The 22,084-nt window shown below is 32.7% G+C and overlaps 1 protein-coding gene across 1 annotated transcript; it reads right to left on the reverse strand.

The window, feature by feature from the left end:
• Positions 1-722: 722 nt before the first annotated feature.
• Positions 723-18,583, reverse strand: LOC143046511 (C-type mannose receptor 2-like). Its single transcript, XM_076219667.1, has 8 exons — positions 18,468-18,583; positions 16,693-16,781; positions 15,705-15,810; positions 14,779-15,007; positions 3,480-3,546; positions 2,491-2,596; positions 1,145-1,373; positions 723-822 (listed from the first exon to the last, which is right to left on the reverse strand). Exons 1-8 carry the CDS (start codon positions 18,517-18,519, stop codon positions 792-794), a joined length of 909 nt encoding a protein of 302 aa, XP_076075782.1. The 5' UTR covers positions 18,520-18,583; the 3' UTR covers positions 723-791.
• Between the last annotated feature and the right edge of the window lie 3,501 nt (positions 18,584-22,084).

Below are 22,084 nucleotides of genomic sequence, written 5' to 3' on the forward strand. Positions count from 1 at the left end.
TTTGATCATTGAGAAGCTAAATATTTTTTTTTCAACACAACGTTATTAATACGTTTAACTGACTTTACAGAGTTATCTCCCTGTTGTGTTAGGTACCACCTTAATAATCAGAATAGATTGATCTGATTTATTTTACATCGTGCTCATACTGATGAAGGATATACGTTATACGTAATATGTAACATCTGTTCATTTTATTGTTATTTTATGGTGATGTTCTACCCTTTAGACTTGTTGTATTTATATATTGCTACATATATAACACGTGTAACGTCTTTGTAGTCTTAATCCATCCTAAATCTTCAAATTGTTATCGAATAGATAGCATTTCTGACTGAGACAATTTATCATACAAAAATATATAGTTTTGACCTCTCTTTTCAACTCTTAAACCATCTACGGATTTTCCTTACATAACATTTATCATTAATGGGCAGCGGTTAAAGCTTATTAGATAGTATGTTTCGTGCGCACAGACATAATTTTCAATGGTTTACAGTTTTGTACTGGTACTGAAAGTCCCTAATCACATGTCGAAATCAAATGACAAAACACATCAAAAACGAATGGACAACAATTGTCATATTCCTGACTTGGTAATGCATTTTCACAGGAAAAAAATGGTGGAATAAACCTGGTTTACATTCAATGTAACAATGAGGCTCTCTCAATATCTAGCAATTAACATAAAAACTAAATATCAAATAAAAACAACAACAAAGTTGGTGTGTATATATGTAATAAATAAACTGTAATGTAAAATAATATGAACAAATTCCTGACAATGACGGCTATCCAAGTAGGTTTCCAATATCTGCTGCTCTGAAATATATAAAGAAATATTTTAAAAATAATCAGTTGTATATATAAAGTAATCTTTTTTTAAATGTGTGGAATTTTCGAGATTCATTAGTTGCCTTTTGTTGTAAATCTAAAAGTTTTCGGAACAAAATATCCGACCAGATAAAATCTGGAAATAGAGGCCATTTTTTTTCAAAGTTAAAAATAAACAAAAGTTTGTTGATTACTCGATAGTTGGAACCAAATTAAAACAAACAGGTGAAAAACAACACACTTTGAACTTATGAAAAGCACAGTGTTAAAATTATTGCTTTTAAATTGATTTCTTTGAAACAGTACTTACACCATTTCACAGATGTAGGTAGTTGGTACTGTACAAGGACCATCTGTCCAAGAATAATTGAAGCCTATAACTGGATCAACTCTCATAGCTACACAGTTCTCGTTTCCCCCTCTGTTGTTTGGCTGGGTAGGTCCCCAGTTAAAGTATGTTGCCTGCTTGCCGTTTGATATCCAGTGAAATTCCCCTTCAGTTACAAGGTCATTTAATCCTATGTACATTCCAATTGAATCTGATAAAACAAACAAAAATGTTGCTGGTATAAAACAAAACATGTTAGTTGCATCAATCGATTATTTATTTTTAAAGTTACGCTGCGGTTTTTTTTTGTATTTTGATGATAGAAGATATGGTATTAGTGCCCATTGGACAACTCTCCATCCAAGTTACACTTCGTAAAAGTAAACAATCATAGGCCAAAGTACGGTCTTTAACACGGTTTCTTGGCTCACACTGAAAAGCAAGGCATAAAAGGCCCCAACAAATACTAGTGTAAAACCATTCAAACGGGATAACCAACGGTCTAAACTATTATATCAAATACTGTACATACCAACAATTGAGCAAGGGGATATAATAATTATAGTGTGATATATACGATATTATCGTTTTCCAGGCTTACCGGAACATGTGTTTCCGTTTTAGTATGCTACTTCCTACTTTTCAAACAAATGAGCGTTTGAGATTTGAACACGTTAGATCACTCTCTGTTTGGTGATGCATTGTTGTTATTTATAGTATAACTAATCGCCGTACTTGAATATCAAAAATAAGACAACGCGTGACCGAACGACGCATGGATTAAACGAGTGCGCAGCACGAGTTTAATCCATAGCGGCGTTCGGTCACAAGTTGTCTTATTTTTGATATTCAAATACGGCGATTAGTTATTCTTTTTATTACATTGGTAAATGGCTTTTTTTTATGAAATTAATGTAGAAAATGTAAGGAACTATATCTTTTTCCTACGCATTGACAATTTGTTTTGATCCGACGTTATCGACGTCTTGACAACGCCTATTGTTGTATGACGTCAGAGAGTGAAATAACCACGTTTATTTCACATGTGAAATTATCGGTTTTTATCTAACTGGGAAATCAATGTAATTCATTGCAACCAATGTAATAAATGAACGTAATTCAAACCAGTTTTTTTTTTTATCGTCATGTTAAGTTCCTCATTTGTTATTTGCCATGATAGGATAACATAACAAATCGATAGTAATTAAGACAGCCAAGCTTCATAACACCTTAAACGAAGTGGCAAAATTGTATTAAGGTAATGCAAGATAGAGAAGAACAGTTGCGCTCCATCATATATGATAAATCTAACGTCTACGTATCCTTACTTATTTTGATCATTAAATTTGCAAGAAACTGTTGTGTTTTTGCATCATCAACGGTAGCTAATGATGCAGATCTTCCATATTGACGTCCAATCACTTCACACAGTTTCTGTTAAAAGATAAAGAAATATTACTTTCAAATTTCAAAACAAACATTTCTTTAGAATGTTAATATGATACGATACCATTAATTCAAATGACGAATTTAGCATATTTTCAGCCATTTCTTTCCCTTGAAAAACAGCATATATTCTTCCATGCTTACACATTTCAAACAAAAGTACATTCCTACTTAACCGACTGCTTAGGTATAACCATGATGAAATATGATACATTAAGAAAATGTATCCCGCTCCTAATATTATTTCGATGATCTTATTCTAAGACTGTAGTCCCTTAAGCTTGTTATTCAAAGTTATTGAAATCATATACAAGATCACGTGATGTGAAATGAGATTCAACAGTTGTTGACCGGTGTTCAAAACGCATGTATCCAATGAGAAAGATACAATTCAATGATAAACAAAAAAAACTTGAGGGATTCAAATACTGTAAACCAACTTATTTTCGCGGATACTTTGTTCCAGCCCTTTTAAGCCCACTTCGTGTTGATTTAATTTAATTTTTATAGCGATTTTTAAATTCACTAAATGCAGTAAGATTAGGAAATGAATTATCGCGACGATTTATATTCGCGTAATTTAACTAGTCGCAAAGGTCGCGAAATTAAATCGCTCGCGAAAACTAATTGGTTTTCAGTAACTTTAAAAGAGTCGAGCCTAAATGTGTTTAAACAGTAATCGACTTCTGCTTCCGCTCATTATCTGTCATTGGAATTCACACTCATCCAAAATCGGGAATAAGACAAACTCCATACTGCGATTTATACAAAACATGCAAAAAGAGTAATTATAAATCAGAGTAAAAGACCAAAATTATAATAAGAACACTTATTTTACTATCCTCCCTCTGCTGATTTCATTTTTACTCACCAGTGAATCGGCAAATGTCTCGTTGTCACGGCTCAGAAAGAAACACTTGTCTCCATAATGACTCCAACTAGTAGGACATGCACAAAATACTGAAATCAAAATTAGTTTTTTGTTTATCCTTTCATACAGAATAAAAATGCTGGGAACTGTCTAATATTTACAAGCAAATGATATAAAGAGATTTGTCACATTCAAGGAACAGAAGAGTAATACATGTTACATTTTATTCGACGCTCAGTTTATTTGCATCACGATGAAAACCTGTTTCAAACGGATTCCACTATTTGGTCATCAGACTAAAAGCACATGGTGTTCTTTAATCCCAATAAATCGTCGCATCTATAACTGTTCGAGCTATCTATAATAAAGTTACTTTTTTCATCACAAAAATATGAATATTGTAAAAACAAAGCTAGGAAAAGCTTGATTTTGCAAATAATATAACGTTCGTACTTTTTTTTGTTACTATGTTCTCTTATTCTTTCTTTTCGGTTGTTTTTGTATGGTGCAAAAACGTTGGCCATTTATACATACATATGAAGGCTTTTATAACAACTTTGCTGTGACTTACGCTTTTACACAGTAAACTAACAGTTGATATATGATTTATGTTGCCTTAAACATTGATAAACTTATCACAGTAGTACGAGAATTACTTCGTATGCCAAATGCGCGTACAATATGGTAAAAAATAAAAATAATCTATCGTTATTCGTAATCATTTTGGTTCAATTTTATAAACAAATTGCTCAACATTTTCGCTGATTCTGAATTGGTTTGCAAGGCAACAATATCATTTTAGGTTATGTTCGTGCAACATTAAATTATAGTATTTGGTGGGGAAGGGTATTGCAGGTGTTCAGCATTTATATGTTTATCAAAGTCGAAATCAGCAAAAAGATCTTTTCGTTAACTGATCCGGTACACATAAATACATTCATTTACAAGTTAAACATCAAAATCGAACAGACCTAAACATTCTAGTTGATGAGTTTGTCTGTCTATTTAAATCAAAATAATGTATGCATGGTATGTATCGGGTTATATGATTGTTGGCAGGCTTTGAATGTTATCGCAAGGGATAATTTGATGGCATGGATTTGACAGTTATGCGTATCCTAACATTTACTTTAATCCTTATGTCCATAAATCAAAACTACACGAAGAGGCATTTAATTATATAGAACAGATTGACTCTTGAAGAATTAGTTCAATATTACATTACATGCATTGTATGTATGCTTCATTCTAATACTTTATTTTGATTGGCTCACAGCATTCTCGCGTCGTCAGTCTGAAACTAACGTTCATTTTAAAATGTAACATTCATCATGACACGAGCTTCGGCAATAAAGTGCACTGGTGAATAAAAGAAAAACTTGTTTTCAATCTTGTTATCATCATCCTAGCAAAATATTAAATTATAAGTATTGACTTCTTCTTTTAGTAATTTCATAGGATTGTAAAAGCGATGACCCTGTGTACATTTTTAGAATGAAGCATTTCAGCGCTTTATACTAAATGTACATCGGTAAACGCTTGTACACCCCAAAATATTTAAGAAGCATTTAAATATTAAGAAAAAGGACTTACCAACTGTGGCTACAAATGCCAGAACACAAATTTTCATACAAACAAAAGACATTCTGTTATATTAGGCAGCAGTTTGAATATTGAATGTTGCATTTGTAGAGGCGATATTTATATTCGTTAATTATCTCAAGTTCGTGATGTCAAACAATTGCAGACAAACTGGAATGGGGTGTAACATTTGGGCCAAACACAAAGTCAAGGTCTACTTAGTTATTACTGATAATGGACCAACTTTTATGACTGGTATTCATACAGACCATTTTGATAAAAAGGTCAAATTTCAGAACAAGATTATTTGGAATATAATTTGGAACATTTATCAGGATAAGGATAAAAGCGATAGATCGTGATTTCCTATGTGATTAATTATTGAAATTTGAATAAAAATATGCATCAGTACATGAGGTGAACTATGAGAGTGTTAATCGGAATATCTATTATGAGTGCCTCTGATGACTTTCACCTCGACGGAACGCGCGTCTTCCGTGCAAACTTATAAGCCTCATACATTTGATGCGTTTGTAGTACACGTAGAAAATTGTAATCACTTGACAACTTAGTATGTGCACATTAAACATATTTCCAGAATAAGCTTTAACCAATGCTCATATATTTCAGTTGCAACCAGGAGTCACAATGATATTTGGTATGATCCATTGTCTCAGAGAGAATTTCCTCTAGCCATACAAAGCCTTCCGAAAACAAATTTTGAGTTACATAGGAGAAGATAGGTTATATAAAATGCTTTTTTTAAGAAAATGCAAATAAAAAAAAAATAATGTGTAACTTGTGAACTTGCTACTACTTTCCTTTATATATATATAGGAAGATGTGGCGTGAGTGCCAATGAGACAACTCTCCATTCAAATTCACACGGAGCTTTGCCTCACACCGAACAACAAGCTATAAAGGGCCGCAAAATACTAGTGTAAAACTATTCAAACGGGAAAATGAAAAGTCTAATTTGGAGTTCGTGTTGTTTATTCTTTAGTTTTCTATGTTGTGTCATGTGTGCTGTTGTTTGTTTGTCTTTTTCATTTTTAGCCATGACGTTGTCAGTTTGTTTTATAGATTTATGAGTTTGACTGTCCCTTTAGTATATTTCGTCCCTCTTTTATACACATTTTACTTTAAGAGTTACATATATATCCCCTGATATATGACAGATAAGAACAATTGAATTAAAAAAAAGCCAATAACATAAATCAAAACGTTTTTTTTTTTAAATTATACAGCGAATCAATAACACATGTTACATTTCTTTATTGATATAAATCATCTTACATACACATTTGCATTTTAAAGCAAAGAATAAGCCGATTGTGTGCTTTTATTTTACAACACAATAACGTTAGCTGAATATATGACTTTCACAACGTAGGACAATAGTAAATGCGTCTGATACCCGATTGCATACGGATAAACCCGGTTTGTTGCATGGTTTTTATTAGTTTAGGAAACTTTGTTGAATTTTTGAAATACGCAGTCTTTTCTACCCCAGGAATAGATTGCCTTAGCTTTTGGCAAATAGTTTAGAATTATGGGTCCTCGATGCTTTACAACTTCGTACTTTATTTGGCTTTTTTGCAACATTTTTATTCGAGCGTCACTGATGAGTCTTAGTAAAAGAAGACGCGCGTCTGGAACACATATACAATTCCAATCATGATATTTATGATAAGTTTATTTATTTTTCTTTTTTCTGCAGGATTTTGTGAGCTGTTGTTATTTCATCGTCTATTTTTTTTCGGCATGATGTTTCATATCAAATTTTCGTCGAGGAATGATTTAAATGAAAAAAATAAGGTATTACAATACTGAGTAACCTTAAATTAATAATCACCAACAAGGCGGTAACTATTGTTTTAAAATAATTGTGTTTTGTTGTGTGAGCCTTCTTTTTGCACATATCGTACATAAATATATTTTCATATATGACATTCAAAAACAAACAACATGCTAGAATAAGTACATAAAACCCTGTTGAAATTGGACGCAACGTCATTATTGCTGTTATCAATACTACCAGTGGAAGAAACATTTACAATGATGACTGAGGCTTGGCACATTAATTATTATGACACAAAGCATTGACTATCAATATGTTTAAATAACGTCTCACACATACTTGATTACATGGATCTCAAGATATGTAACTACTATGATGCTAAAATGAATGATAAAATTGAGAAAGGAATTGGGGAATGTGTCAAAGCGACAACAACCCGACCATAGAACAGACAACAGCCTAAGGCCACCAATGGGTCTTCAATGCAGCGAGAACCTTCCGCATCCGTAGGAGTCCTTCAGTTGGCCCTTTAAAAATATGTACATGTATACTAGTACAGTGATAATGGACGTCGTACTAAACTCCAAATTATACACAAGAAACTAAAATTAAAAATCACACAAGACTAATAAAGGCCAGGAGGTCCTGACTTGGGACAGGCGCAAAATTGCGGCGGGGTTAAACCTGCTTATGAGATCTCAACCCTCCCCTATACCTCTAGCCAATGTAATAATCTATCGCTATTCGTAATCATTTTGGTTCAATTTTATAAACAAATTGCTCAAAATTTTCGCTGATTCTGAATTGGTTTGCAAGGCAACAATATCATTTTAGGTTATGTTCGTGCAACATTTAATTATAGTATTTGGTGGGGAAGGGTATTGCAGGTGTTCAGCATTTATATGTTTATCAAAGTCGAAATCAGCAAAAAGATCTTTTCCTTAACTTATCCGGTACACATAAATACATTCATTTACAAGTTAAACATCAAAATCGAACAGACCTAAACATTCTAGTTGATGAGTTTGTCTGTCTATTTAAATCAAAATAATGTATGCATGGTATGTATCGGGTTATATGATTGTTGGCAGGCTTTGAATGTTATCGCAAGGGATAATTTGATGGCATGGATTTGACAGTTATGCGTATCCTAACATTTACTTTAATCCTTATGTCCATAAATCAAAACTACACGAAGAGGCATTTAATTATATAGAACAGATTGACTCTTGAAGAATTAGTTCAATATTACATTACATGCATTGTATGTATGCTTCATTTTAATACTTTATTTTGATTGGCTAACAGCATTCTCGCGTCGTCAGTCTGAAACTAACGTTCATTTTAAAATGTAACATTCATCATGACACGAGCTTCGGCAATAAAGTGCACTGGTAAATAAAAGAAAAACTTGTTTTCAATCTTGTTTTCATCATCCTAGCAAAATATTAAATTATAAGATTTAAATGAAAAAAATAAGGTATTACAATACTGAGTAACCTTAAATTAATAATCACCAGCAAGGCGGTAACTATTGTTTTAAAATAATTGTGTTTTGTTGTGTGAGCCTTCTTTTTGCACATATCGTACATACATATATTTTCATATATGACATTCAAAAACAAACAACATGCTAGAATAAGTACATAAAACCCTGTTGAAATTGGACGCAACGTCATTATTGCTGTTATCAATACTACCAGTGGAAGAAACATTTACAATGATGACTGAGGCTTGGCACATTAATTATTATGACACAAAGCATTGACTATCAATATGTTTAAATAACGTCTCACACATACTTGATTACATAGATCTCAAGATATGTAACTACTATGATGCTAAAATGAATGATAAAATTGAGAAAGGAATTGGGGAATGTGTCAAAGCATCAACAACCCGACCATAGAACAGACAACAGCCTAAGGTCACCAATGGGTCTTCAATGCAGCGAGAACCTTCCGCATCCGTAGGAGTCCTTCAGTTGGCCCTTTAAAAATATGTACATGTATACTAGTACAGTGATAATGGACGTCGTACTAAACTCCAAATTATACACAAGAAACTAAAATTAAAAATCACACAAGACTAATAAAGGCCAGGAGGTCCTGACTTGGGACAGGCGCAAAATTGCGGCGGGGTTAAACCTGCTTATGAGATCTCAACCCTCCCCTATACCTCTAGCCAATGTAATAATCTATCGCTATTCGTAATCATTTTGGTTCAATTTTATAAACAAATTGCTCAAAATTTTCGCTGATTCTGAATTGGTTTGCAAGGCAACAATATCATTTTAGGTTATGTTCGTGCAACATTTAATTATAGTATTTGGTGGGGAAGGGTATTGCAGGTGTTCAGCATTTATATGTTTATCAAAGTCGAAATCAGCAAAAAGATCTTTTCCTTAACTTATCCGGTACACATAAATACATTCATTTACAAGTTAAACATCAAAATCGAACAGACCTAAACATTCTAGTTGATGAGTTTGTCTGTCTATTTAAATCAAAATAATGTATGCATGGTATGTATCGGGTTATATGATTGTTGGCAGGCTTTGAATGTTATCGCAAGGGATAATTTGATGGCATGGATTTGACAGTTATGCGTATCCTAACATTTACTTTAATCCTTATGTCCATAAATCAAAACTACACGAAGAGGCATTTAATTATATAGAACAGATTGACTCTTGAAGAATTAGTTCAATATTACATTACATGCATTGTATGTATGCTTCATTTTAATACTTTATTTTGATTGGCTAACAGCATTCTCGCGTCGTCAGTCTGAAACTAACGTTCATTTTAAAATGTAACATTCATCATGACACGAGCTTCGGCAATAAAGTGCACTGGTAAATAAAAGAAAAACTTGTTTTCAATCTTGTTTTCATCATCCTAGCAAAATATTAAATTATAAGATTTAAATGAAAAAAATAAGGTATTACAATACTGAGTAACCTTAAATTAATAATCACCAGCAAGGCGGTAACTATTGTTTTAAAATAATTGTGTTTTGTTGTGTGAGCCTTCTTTTTGCACATATCGTACATACATATATTTTCATATATGACATTCAAAAACAAACAACATGCTAGAATAAGTACATAAAACCCTGTTGAAATTGGACGCAACGTCATTATTGCTGTTATCAATACTACCAGTGGAAGAAACATTTACAATGATGACTGAGGCTTGGCACATTAATTATTATGACACAAAGCATTGACTATCAATATGTTTAAATAACGTCTCACACATACTTGATTACATGGATCTCAAGATATGTAACTACTATGATGCTAAAATGAATGATAAAATTGAGAAAGGAATTGGGGAATGTGTCAAAGCATCAACAACCCGACCATAGAACAGACAACAGCCTAAGGTCACCAATGGGTCTTCAATGCAGCGAGAACCTTCCGCATCCGTAGGAGTCCTTCAGTTGGCCCTTTAAAAATATGTACATGTATACTAGTACAGTGATAATGGACGTCGTACTAAACTCCAAATTATACACAAGAAACTAAAATTAAAAATCACACAAGACTAATAAAGGCCAGGAGGTCCTGACTTGGGACAGGCGCAAAATTGCGGCGGGGTTAAACCTGCTTATGAGATCTCAACCCTCCCCTATACCTCTAGCCAATGTAATAATCTATCGCTATTCGTAATCATTTTGGTTCAATTTTATAAACAAATTGCTCAAAATTTTCGCTGATTCTGAATTGGTTTGCAAGGCAACAATATCATTTTAGGTTATGTTCGTGCAACATTTAATTATAGTATTTGGTGGGGAAGGGTATTGCAGGTGTTCAGCATTTATATGTTTATCAAAGTCGAAATCAGCAAAAAGATCTTTTCCTTAACTTATCCGGTACACATAAATACATTCATTTACAAGTTAAACATCAAAATCGAACAGACCTAAACATTCTAGTTGATGAGTTTGTCTGTCTATTTAAATCAAAATAATGTATGCATGGTATGTATCGGGTTATATGATTGTTGGCAGGCTTTGAATGTTATCGCAAGGGATAATTTGATGGCATGGATTTGACAGTTATGCGTATCCTAACATTTACTTTAATCCTTATGTCCATAAATCAAAACTACACGAAGAGGCATTTAATTATATAGAACAGATTGACTCTTGAAGAATTAGTTCAATATTACATTACATGCATTGTATGTATGCTTCATTTTAATACTTTATTTTGATTGGCTAACAGCATTCTCGCGTCGTCAGTCTGAAACTAACGTTCATTTTAAAATGTAACATTCATCATGACACGAGCTTCGGCAATAAAGTGCACTGGTAAATAAAAGAAAAACTTGTTTTCAATCTTGTTTTCATCATTCTAGCAAAATATTAAATTATAAGATTTAAATGAAAAAAATAAGGTATTACAATACTGAGTAACCTTAAATTAATAATCACCAGCAAGGCGGTAGCTATTGTTTTAAAATAATTGTGTTTTGTTGTGTGAGCCTTCTTTTTGCACATATCGTACATACATATATTTTCATATATGACATTCAAAAACAAACAACATGCTAGAATAAGTACATAAAACCCTGTTGAAATTGGACGCAACGTCATTATTGCTGTTATCAATACTACCAGTGGAAGAAACATTTACAATGATGACTGAGGCTTGGCACATTAATTATTATGACACAAAGCATTGACTATCAATATGTTTAAATAACTTCTCACACATACTTGATTACATGGATCTCAAGATATGTAACTACTATGATGCTAAAATGAATGATAAAATTGGGAAAGGAATTGGGGAATGTGTCAAAGCGACAACAACCCGACCATAGAACAGACAACAGCCTAAGGCCACCAATGGGTCTTCAATGCAGCGAGAACCTTCCGCATCCGTAGGCGTCCTTCAGTTGGCCCTTTAAAAATATGTACATGTATACTAGTAAAGTGATAATGGACGTCGTACTAAACTCCAAATTATACACAAGAAACTAAAATTAAAAATCACACAAGACTAATAAAGGCCAGGAGGTCCTGACTTGGGACAGGCGCAAAATTGCGGCGGGGTTAAACCTGTTTATGAGATCTCAACCCTCCCCTATACCTCTAGCCAATGTAGAAAAACAATACGCACATTAAAATTCAGTTTAAGAGAAGTCCGAGTCCGATGTCAGAAGATGTAACAAAAGAAAATAAATAAAATGACAATAATACATAAATAACAACAGACTACTAGCAGTTTACTGACATACCGGCTCCAGACCCAAATGCATGTAAAACAAATTTCGTTGTAGAATGGTCTAAATACAGCACAGACAACATACAATTTTTCCAAAAGACCAAAAAAGTGAAAAAGTATATTTTAACAAAACGCATTTGACTATAAACAGGTCGAACAACTGATGTTATTAAACCCTGCTGACTGCCATTAGTGATTTCAAATAAAAAAGGATGATCACAAGATGTAACAAAATGGATAAATTTAATACTAAACAGAAAAGCATAAGTTTGCTGCAATGATGTTATACCACACACATGAATGCAAAACATGTGTACACCAGATCCAGATTTCGACAATACATGTCTTTTAAGTGATGTAGGTCGATGCCTTTGCTGGTGGACTATTAGTCCCCGAGGGTATCACCAGCCCAGTAGCCAGTACTTCGGTACTGGCATGAACATACGGATTTTTTGTGTTATTAAAATTTGCTGTTACAAAATATAAGAAATTATTATAAATTAAGGAATGTATCTCCCTCATGCAAAGCTCTGATTCCTTTCACGGATTTGGCTATACTTTTTGGACCTTTTGGATTATAGCTCTTCATCTTTTATATAAGCTTTGGATTTCAAATATTTTGGCCACGAGCATCACTGAAGAGACTTGTTTTGTCGAAATGCGCATCTGGTGCAAGAAAATTGGTACTGTTAATTTTATTAGGTATAGAAACGGTATTTGGAAGGCCATATAATTTACCTCAATTTTAAAAGGATAAATACTTGAATTAAAAGAAACAAAATAGGATGAATAGATAATATAAACCGGAAGGAAAATATGATACAAGCCCAAACGACAATATGTAAACAAGTCTAAATTGTGAACTACGTTCAAACCTATGAATGCGTTGGATAAAACCCGCAATTTTCATTACTGTGGATGTAAAACAAATTTCGTTATTGAAGGGACTAAATACAGCACAAACAACATTTTCCAAAAGACCATAAAGGTGAAAAGATATATTTAAACAAAACGCATTTGACTAACAAGTCGAACAACTGATGTTTTTAAACCCTACTGACTGCAATTGGCGATTGCCAAATAAATTGATCACAACATGTAACAAACTGGATCTAAATATTAATTTAATACTAATCAGAAAACCATAAACTTGCGACAAAGATGTTAAACCACAAATATAATGTGCAAAAAAATTGTACACCAGTTCTGGATTTCGACAATACATGTATCGTCAGTGATGTTAGGGATCGAAACGTTATTTAGAAGGCCATAACCTTTACCTTAAATTTCACTAGTGTCTCTACATATGATGTTCAGGTAAAACTATATTATTTTTATATTGTAAAGAAATCAAGATTGCTGTCGTTTAAGGTGGTACCCAACACTTTCACTAAAATTAATTTGGCTCGTTTAATTTTCATAAAATTTTGTCAAAGTATTTACTTTGACACTTTAACAAAAATATAGAAATATAAAATTTTTTGAACCAACCGTTTTGTCAGAAAAAATACACTGGTTATATAGCAATTTGACAAACACCAATTTTGATCATTGAGAAGCTTAATATTCTTTTTACAACACAACGTAATTAAAACGTTTAACTGACTTTACAGAGTTATCTCCCGGTTGTGTGAGGTACCACCTTAATAATCAGAATAGATTGATCTGATTTATTTTGCATCGTGCTCATACTGATAAGGATATACGTTATACGTAATATGTAACATTTGTTCATTTTATTGTTATTTTATGGTGATGTTCTACCCTTTAGACTTGTTGTATTTATATATTGCTACATATATAACACGTGTAACGTCTTTGTAGTCTTAATCCATCCTAAATCTTAAAATTGTTATCGAATAGATAGCATTTCTGACTGAGACAATTTATCATACAAAAATATATAGTTTTGACCTCTCTTTTCAACTCTTAAACCATCTACGGATTTTCCTTACATAACATTTATCATTAATGGGCAGCGGTTAAAGCTTATTAGATAATATGTTTCGTGCGCACAGAAATAATTTTCAATGGTTTACAGTTTTGTACTGGTACTGAAAGTCCCTAATCACATGCCGAAATCAGATGACAAAACACATAAAAAACGAATGGACAACAATTGTCATATTCCTGACTTGGTAATGCATTTTCACATGAAAAAAAAAATGGTGGAATAAACCTGGTTTACATTCAATGTAACAATGAGGCTCTCTCAATATCTAGCAATGAACATAAAAAATAAAAACAACAACAAAGTTGGTGTGTATATATGTAATAAATAAACTGTAATGTAAAATGATATGAACAAATTCCTGACAATTACGGCTATCCAAGTAGGTTTCCAATATCTGCTGCTCTAAAATATATAAAGAAATTTTTTAAAAATAATCAGTTGTATATATAAAGTAATCTTTTTTTAAATGTGTGGAATTTTCGAGATTCATTAGTTGCCTTTTGTTGTAAATCTAAAAGTTTTCGGAACAAAATATCCGAACAGATAAAATCTGGAAATAGAGGCCATTTTTTTTCAAAGTTAAAAATAAACAAAAGTTTGTTGATTACTCGATAGTTGACACCAAATTAAAACAAACAGGGGAAATACAACATACTTTGAACTTATGAAAAGCACAGTGTTAAAATTATTGCTTTTAAATTGATTTCTTTGAAATAGTACTTACACCATTTCACAGATGTAGGTAGTTGGTACTGTACAAGGACCATCTGTCCAAGAATAATTGAAGCCTATAACTGGATCAACTCTCATAGCTACACAGTTCTCGTTTCCCCCTCTGTTGTTTGGCTGGGTAGGTCCCCAGTTAAAGTATGTTGCCTGCTTGCCGTTTGCTATCCAGTGAAATTCCCCTTCAGTTACAAGGTCATTTAATCCTATGTACATTCCAATGGAATCTGATAAAACAAACAAAAATGGTGCTGCTTTTAAACAAAACATGTTAGTTCCATCAATCGATTATTCATTTTCAAAGTTACGCTGTGATTTGTTTTGTATTTTGGTAATAGAAGATATGGTATTAATGCCCATGAGACAACTCTTCATCCAAGTTACACTTCGTAAAAGTAACCCATCATATGACAAAGTACGGTCTTTAACACGGATCCTTGGCTCACACTGAACAGCAAGGTACAAAGGGCCCCCAAAATACTAGTGTAAAACCATTCAAACGGGAAAACCAACGGTCTAAACTATTATATCAAATACATACCAACAATTGAGCAACGTGATATGATAATTATAGTGTGATATATCGTTTTCCATGATTACCGGAACATCCGTTTCTGTTTTAGTATGCTACTTCCTACTTTTCAAACAAATGAGCGTTTGAGATTTGAACACGTGAGGTCACTCTCTGTTTGGTAATGCATTGTTGTTATGTGAACGTAATTCAAACCAGTTTTTTTTATCGTCATGTTAAGTTCCTCATTTGTTGTTTGATTTGATAAGAACATAACAAATCGATAGTAAGTAAGACAGCCAAGCTTGATAACACCTTAAACAAGTAGGAAAATTGTATTAAGGTAATGCAAGATAGAGAAGAAAAGTTGCGCTCCATCATATATGATAAATCTAACGTCTACGTATCCTTACTTATTTTGATCATTAAATTTGCAAGAAACTGTTGTGTTTTTGCATCATCAACGGTAGCTAATGATGCAGATCTTCCATATTGACGTCCAATCACTTCACACAGTTTCTGTTAAAAGATAAAGAAATATTACTTTCAAATTTCAAAACAAACATTTATTCAGCATGTTGGTATAATATGATACCATTAATTTAAATGACAAAGTTAACATATTTTCAGTCATTTCTCTCCCTTAAAAAACAGCATAGTTTCTTCCATGCTTACACATTTCAAACAAAAGTACATTCCTACTTAACCGACTGCTTAGGTATAACCATGATGAAATATGCTACATTAAGAAAATGTATCCCGCTCCTAATATTATTTCGATGGTCTTATTCTAAGACTGTAGTCCCTTAAGCTTGTTATTCAAAGTTATTGATATCATATACAAGATCACGTGATGTGAAATAAGATGCAACAGTTGTTGACCGGTGTTCAAAACGCATGTATCCGATGAGAAAGATACAATTCAATGATAAACAAAAAAACTTGAGGGATTCAAATACTGTACACCAACTTCTTTTCGCGGATAATTTGTTCTGGCCCTTTTAAGCCCACTTCGTGTTGATTTCATTTTATTTTTATAGCGATTTTTAAATTCACTAAATGCAGTAAGATTAGGAAATAAATTATCGCGACGATTTATATTCGCGTAATTTAACTAGTCGCAAAGGTCGCGAAATTAAATCGCTCGCGAAAACTAATTGGTTTTCAGTAACTTTAAAAGAGTCGAGCCTAGATGTGTTTAAAAAGTAATCGACTTCTGCTTCCGCTCATTATCTGTCATTGGAATTCATACTCATCCAAAATCGGGAATAAGACAAACTCCATACTGCGATTTATACAAAACATGCAAAAAGAGTAATTATAAATCATAGTAAAAGACCAAAATTATAATAAGAACACTTCATTTTCTATCCTTCCTCTGCTGATTTCATTTTTACTCACCAGTGAATCGGCAAATGTCTCGTTGTCACGGCTTAGAAAGAAACACTTGTCTCCATAATGACTCCAACTAGTAGGACATGCACAAAATACTGAAATCAAAATTAGTTTTTGTATATCCTTTCATACAGAATTAAAATGCTGAGAACTGTCTAATATTTACAAACAAATGATATAAAGAGATTTGTCACATTCAAGGAACAGAAGAATAATACATGTTACATTTTATTCGACGATCAGTTTATTTGCATCACGATGAAAACCTGTTTCAAACGGATTCCAGTATTTGGTAATCGGACTAAAAGCACATGGTGTTCTTTATCCCAATAAATCGTCGCATCTATAACTGTTCGAGCTATCTATAATAAAGTTACTTTTTTCATCACAAAAATATTGTAAAAACAAAGCTAGGAAAAGCCTGATTTCGCAAATAATATAACGTTCGTACTTTTTTTTTGTTACTATGTTCTCTTATTCTTTCTTTTCGGTTGTTTTTGTATGGTGCAAAAACGTTGGCCATTTATACATACATATGAAGGCTTTTATAAAAACTTTGCTGTGACTAACGCTTTTACACAGTAAACTAACAGTTGATATATGATTTATGTTGCCTCAAACACTGATAAACTTATCACAGTAGTACGATAATTACTTCGTATGCCAAATGAGCGTACAATATGGTAAAAATTAAAAATAATCTATCGCTATTCGTAATCATTTTGGTTCAATTTTATAAACAAATTGCTCAAAATTTTCGCTGATTTTTAATTGGTTTGCAAGGCAGCAATATCATTTTGGGTTATGTTCGTGCAACATTTAATTATAGTATTTGGTGGGGAAGGGTATTGCAAGTGTTCAGCATTTATATGTTTATCAAAGTCGAAATCAGCAAAAAGATCTTTTCGTTAACTGATCCGGTACACATAAATACATTCATTTACAAGTTAAACAATAAATCGAACAGACCTAAACATTCTAGTTGATGAGTTTGTCTGTCTATTTAAATCAAAATAATGTATGCATGGAATGTATCGGGTTATATGATTGTTAGCAGGCTTTGAATGTTATCGCAAGGGATAATTTGATGGCATGGATTTGACAGCTATGCTTATCTTAACATTTACTTTAATCCTTATGTCCATAAATCAAAGAGGGACGAAAGATACCAAAGGGACAGTCAAACTCATAAATCTAAAACAAACTGATGACAACGCCATGGCTAAAAATGAAAAAGACAACAGAAAAACAATAGTACACATGACACAACATAGAAAACTAAAGAATAAACAACACGAACCCCACCAACAACTAGGGGTGATCTCAGGTGCTCCGGAAGGGTAAACTACACGAAGAGGCATTTAATTATATAGAAAAGATTGACTCTTGAAGAATTAGTTCAATATTACATTACATGCATAGTATGTATGCTTCATTCTAATACTTTATTTTGATTGGCTAACAGCATTCACGCGTCGTCAGTCTGAAACTAACGTTCATTTTGAAATGTAACATTCATCATGACACGAGCTTCGGCAATAAAGTGCACTGGTAAATAAAAGAAAAACTTATTTTACTCTTGTTTTCATCATCCGAGCAAAATATTAAATTATAAGTATTGAATTCTTCTTTTAGTAATTTCATAGAGTTATAAAAGCGATGACCCTGTGTACATTTTTAGAATGAAGCATTTCGGCGCTTTATACTAAATGTACATCGGTAAACGCTTGTTCACCCCAAAATATTTAAAAAGCATTTAAATATCAAGAAAAAGGACTTACCAACTGTGGCTACAAATGCCAGAACACAAATTTTCATACAAACAAAAGACATTCTGTTATATTAGGCAGCAGTTTGAATATTGAATGTTGCATTTCCAGAGGCGATATTTATATTCGTTAATTATCTCAAGTTCGTGATGTCAAACAATTGCATACAAACTGGAATGGGGTGTAACATTTGGGCCAAACACAAAGTCAAGGTCTACCTAGTTATTACTGATAATGGACCAACTTTTATGACTGGTATTCATACAGACCATTTTGATAAAAAGGTCAAATTTCAGGACAAGATTATTTGGAATATAATTTGGAACATTTATCAGGATAAGGATATAAGCGATAGATCGTGATTTCCTATGTGATTAATTATTGAAATTTGAATAAGAATATGCATCAGTACATGAGGTGAACTATGAGAATGTTAATCGGAATATCCATTATGAGTGCCTCTGATGACTTTCACCTCGACGGAACGCGCGTCTTCCGTCCAAACTTATAAGCCTCATACATTTGATGCGTTTGTAGTACAAGTAGAAAATTGTAATCACTTGACAACTTAGTATGTGCAAACGAAACATATTTCCAGAATAAGCTTTAACCAATGCTCATATATTTCAGTTGCAACCAGGGGTCAAAATGATGTAAGGTATGATCCATTGTCGCAGAGAGAATTTCCTCTAGCCATACAAAGCCTTCCGAAATCAAATTTTGAGTTACATAGGAGAAGATAGGTTATATAAAATGCTTTTTTTTTTTTAGAAAATGCAAATAAAAAAAACCATAATGTGTAACTTGTGAACTTGCTACTACTTTCCTTGATATATATATAGGAAGATGTGGCGTGAGTGCCAATGAGACAACTCTCCATCCAAATTACAGTTGATAAAAGTAAACCATTATAGGTCAATGTACGGCCTTCAACACGGAGCTTTGGCTCACACCGAACAACAAGCTATAAAGGGCCGCAAAATAACTAGTGTAAAACCAAAGTTCTAATTTGGGGTTCGTGTTGTTTATTCTTTAGTTTTCTATGTTGTGTCATGTGTGCTGTTGTTTGTTTGTCTTTTTCATTTTTAGTCATGACGTTGTCAATTTTTTTAGATTTATGAGTTTGACTGTCCCTTTGGTATCTTTCGTCCCTCTTTTATACACATTTTACTTTAAGGTCAAGGATCAGTAAATGAACTAGTCCATAGATTTTTTTTTAATTTAGAACTCGATAAGATATTGAAAATATACATCAGAAAATGTAAAAAAAAAATATATATCACCGACTTCGTTTTCGAGAAAAAAATCATTTTTAAAATGGTCCGAGAGGGTACTAAATTACATTGAATATATAGGGGGAATCTGTATTTTTCTTCTACAATTTTCTGTGTCCGGTATAAATCACGTAAACCGCTCCATTGAATTTTTTTTTAAATTAACATTTTCTTCCTCTTTGTCTTACAAATTAGATGATGTTAAAAACAAATATGGTCATCGACTTCGTTTTCCCTGTAGAAGCAACGCAAACTCAACATTTTGGCAAAAAACCCATCAAAATTCGTGACGTCGTTATTTTTATTACATAACGTCAAGTTATCATGCTAATTATTTCCAACGTTCTTCGTGTTGATTATGCACGATTAATATGTGTTTCGTATTGATAGTTTCTTTTTATCTGGATAATTATCATTAATTTTTATTTTGTATTTCCGATATTCTTTATTCTTTATATTTAGGCACCCCATTATGCTCTTTTTCTTTTTTCTTTTTTTTTTTGCCGTTTATTCTCAATTTTTTGCCCATTATTCTGTATTCTGTTAACCTCAATCAGACCCTCTTTTATGGGACATTTTAAAAAGAAATTATACGTTATAAAAAATATGATACATGTATGTTCATTATCAATACACATGTCTAAAACAATTACTAGTTCAATCAAAAATACAGTGAACGCAAAAATAGTAAAAACATAAAAATAGAAATCATGAGGTTTACTGTCTACAATCTACAAGTTGACGCAATAAAAGATGTAATTGAAACTATAATTTGTTATGCCCCCGCAACTGAAAGTTGGGGGGGGGGAGGGGATGTTACCCCTGTCCTTCTGTCGGCCGTCCTTCCCTATTATAGTTAATCCGCATAACATCTACAGTTTTCACTTTGTTGTCTGTTTGTACATATATTGAAGGTGTGCATGTGGTCAGGGTTGTGATCTTTATTAATATTTGCTCTAATGGGAGATTATTGAATTTTGTCACTTTTTTGGGTAACCAATTCGTAAATCTCTTAGACTATCGTGTAGATCATCTGTTTGCATTTTTCTCCGTTCCGATATATGAAAACAACGGTTACTTTAGCAGCGGAACATGTAATAGCTCGTTTTTTGGTACTATATCACGACAGATCGAGCTCTGTCCATATACTACTGCTTAACATCGCATATTTAAACAAACATTATATCAACGATTCTACAAATTATTGAAAGAGTGTCGTGCGGTTATTTATACATCTGCAAGTTAACAATTAAAACACGCAGACAAACTGACATCTTTGTAAATATTTTATTTTGATCTGCATAAAATTTATTGTATACAAGTCTACAAAAACGTTTTAAAAAGTTTAATAAATAGTTATTTTTCCATAAGTGTACATGTGTATGCTCGAAGTATATATAGAATCAGTACGTGATACACAACATGCGACAAAAAAAGGGGGGTAGTAATAATAGGAAACTAAATTAAACTAAGGCATTGATCGATGTAAACTTCAATAAAACTGGAAGTTACACAAGGGGAACAGGAAAATAAGAATATATTGCATCACTTACGACCTTTGAATTGACCAGTGACCTTTTTTTTTTTTATTTATTACTGACCAGCCACAACGAGATAATCCAACGAGTTTTTAAGGGTTCATATGACGTGTGGACCTCGATATTCTTTATCTTTAAATATAACGCTTATTCTGTAAAATCCTCAATAAACAATTTTGTAAAATTCTTCTATCATTAAATGATTTCTTAATTCTGTACAAGGTTCTTGTCTGTGTCTACACTGTTGTATTAAATTTTTATTTTAATTTCTTTGTTATTCTTTATAATTTTGCAAACTTTTTTGTTCAATTTTTACATTCGCCAGTATCCGTTATTCTGCAACTCCCTTTGAGATCTTATTATATGTGACAATACATTAATGTCCTTCTCTCTCTGATTTTCGCTTTCTCTCAAGACATTGCACAGTCTTTGAAGCACGGTGTATTTTCCAGAAGATACATCGTGTAAAACATTTACAAGGAAAACAAACATACGGAGATTGAGCTATAACTTAAAAACAGATGTACATATTAATGTTTAATATGCCTACCAAAATATTCCACCCCCCCCCCTCAAAAAAAAAACAAAAAACAAAAAACAAAAAAATACAATCGCACACAGGCTGAGACATGACTCTTAAATGTTTGTTTTGTTATTTAGTTCATCCACACAAACGAGGGAAGGGGGTTGGGGGGGGACCGGGATCGGAACTCCGGGATCGGGTATTTTTAAATATGGGATTTCGGAATTAATCTTTTCGAGATCCGGGAATTCTTTTTTCAAATTTCGGGATGGCGAGATTTATTTTAAATAACAT

The sequence above is a fragment of the Mytilus galloprovincialis genome, chromosome 9 (genome assembly GCF_965363235.1).
Source record: "Mytilus galloprovincialis chromosome 9, xbMytGall1.hap1.1, whole genome shotgun sequence".
Taxonomy (NCBI): domain Eukaryota; kingdom Metazoa; phylum Mollusca; class Bivalvia; order Mytilida; family Mytilidae; genus Mytilus; species Mytilus galloprovincialis.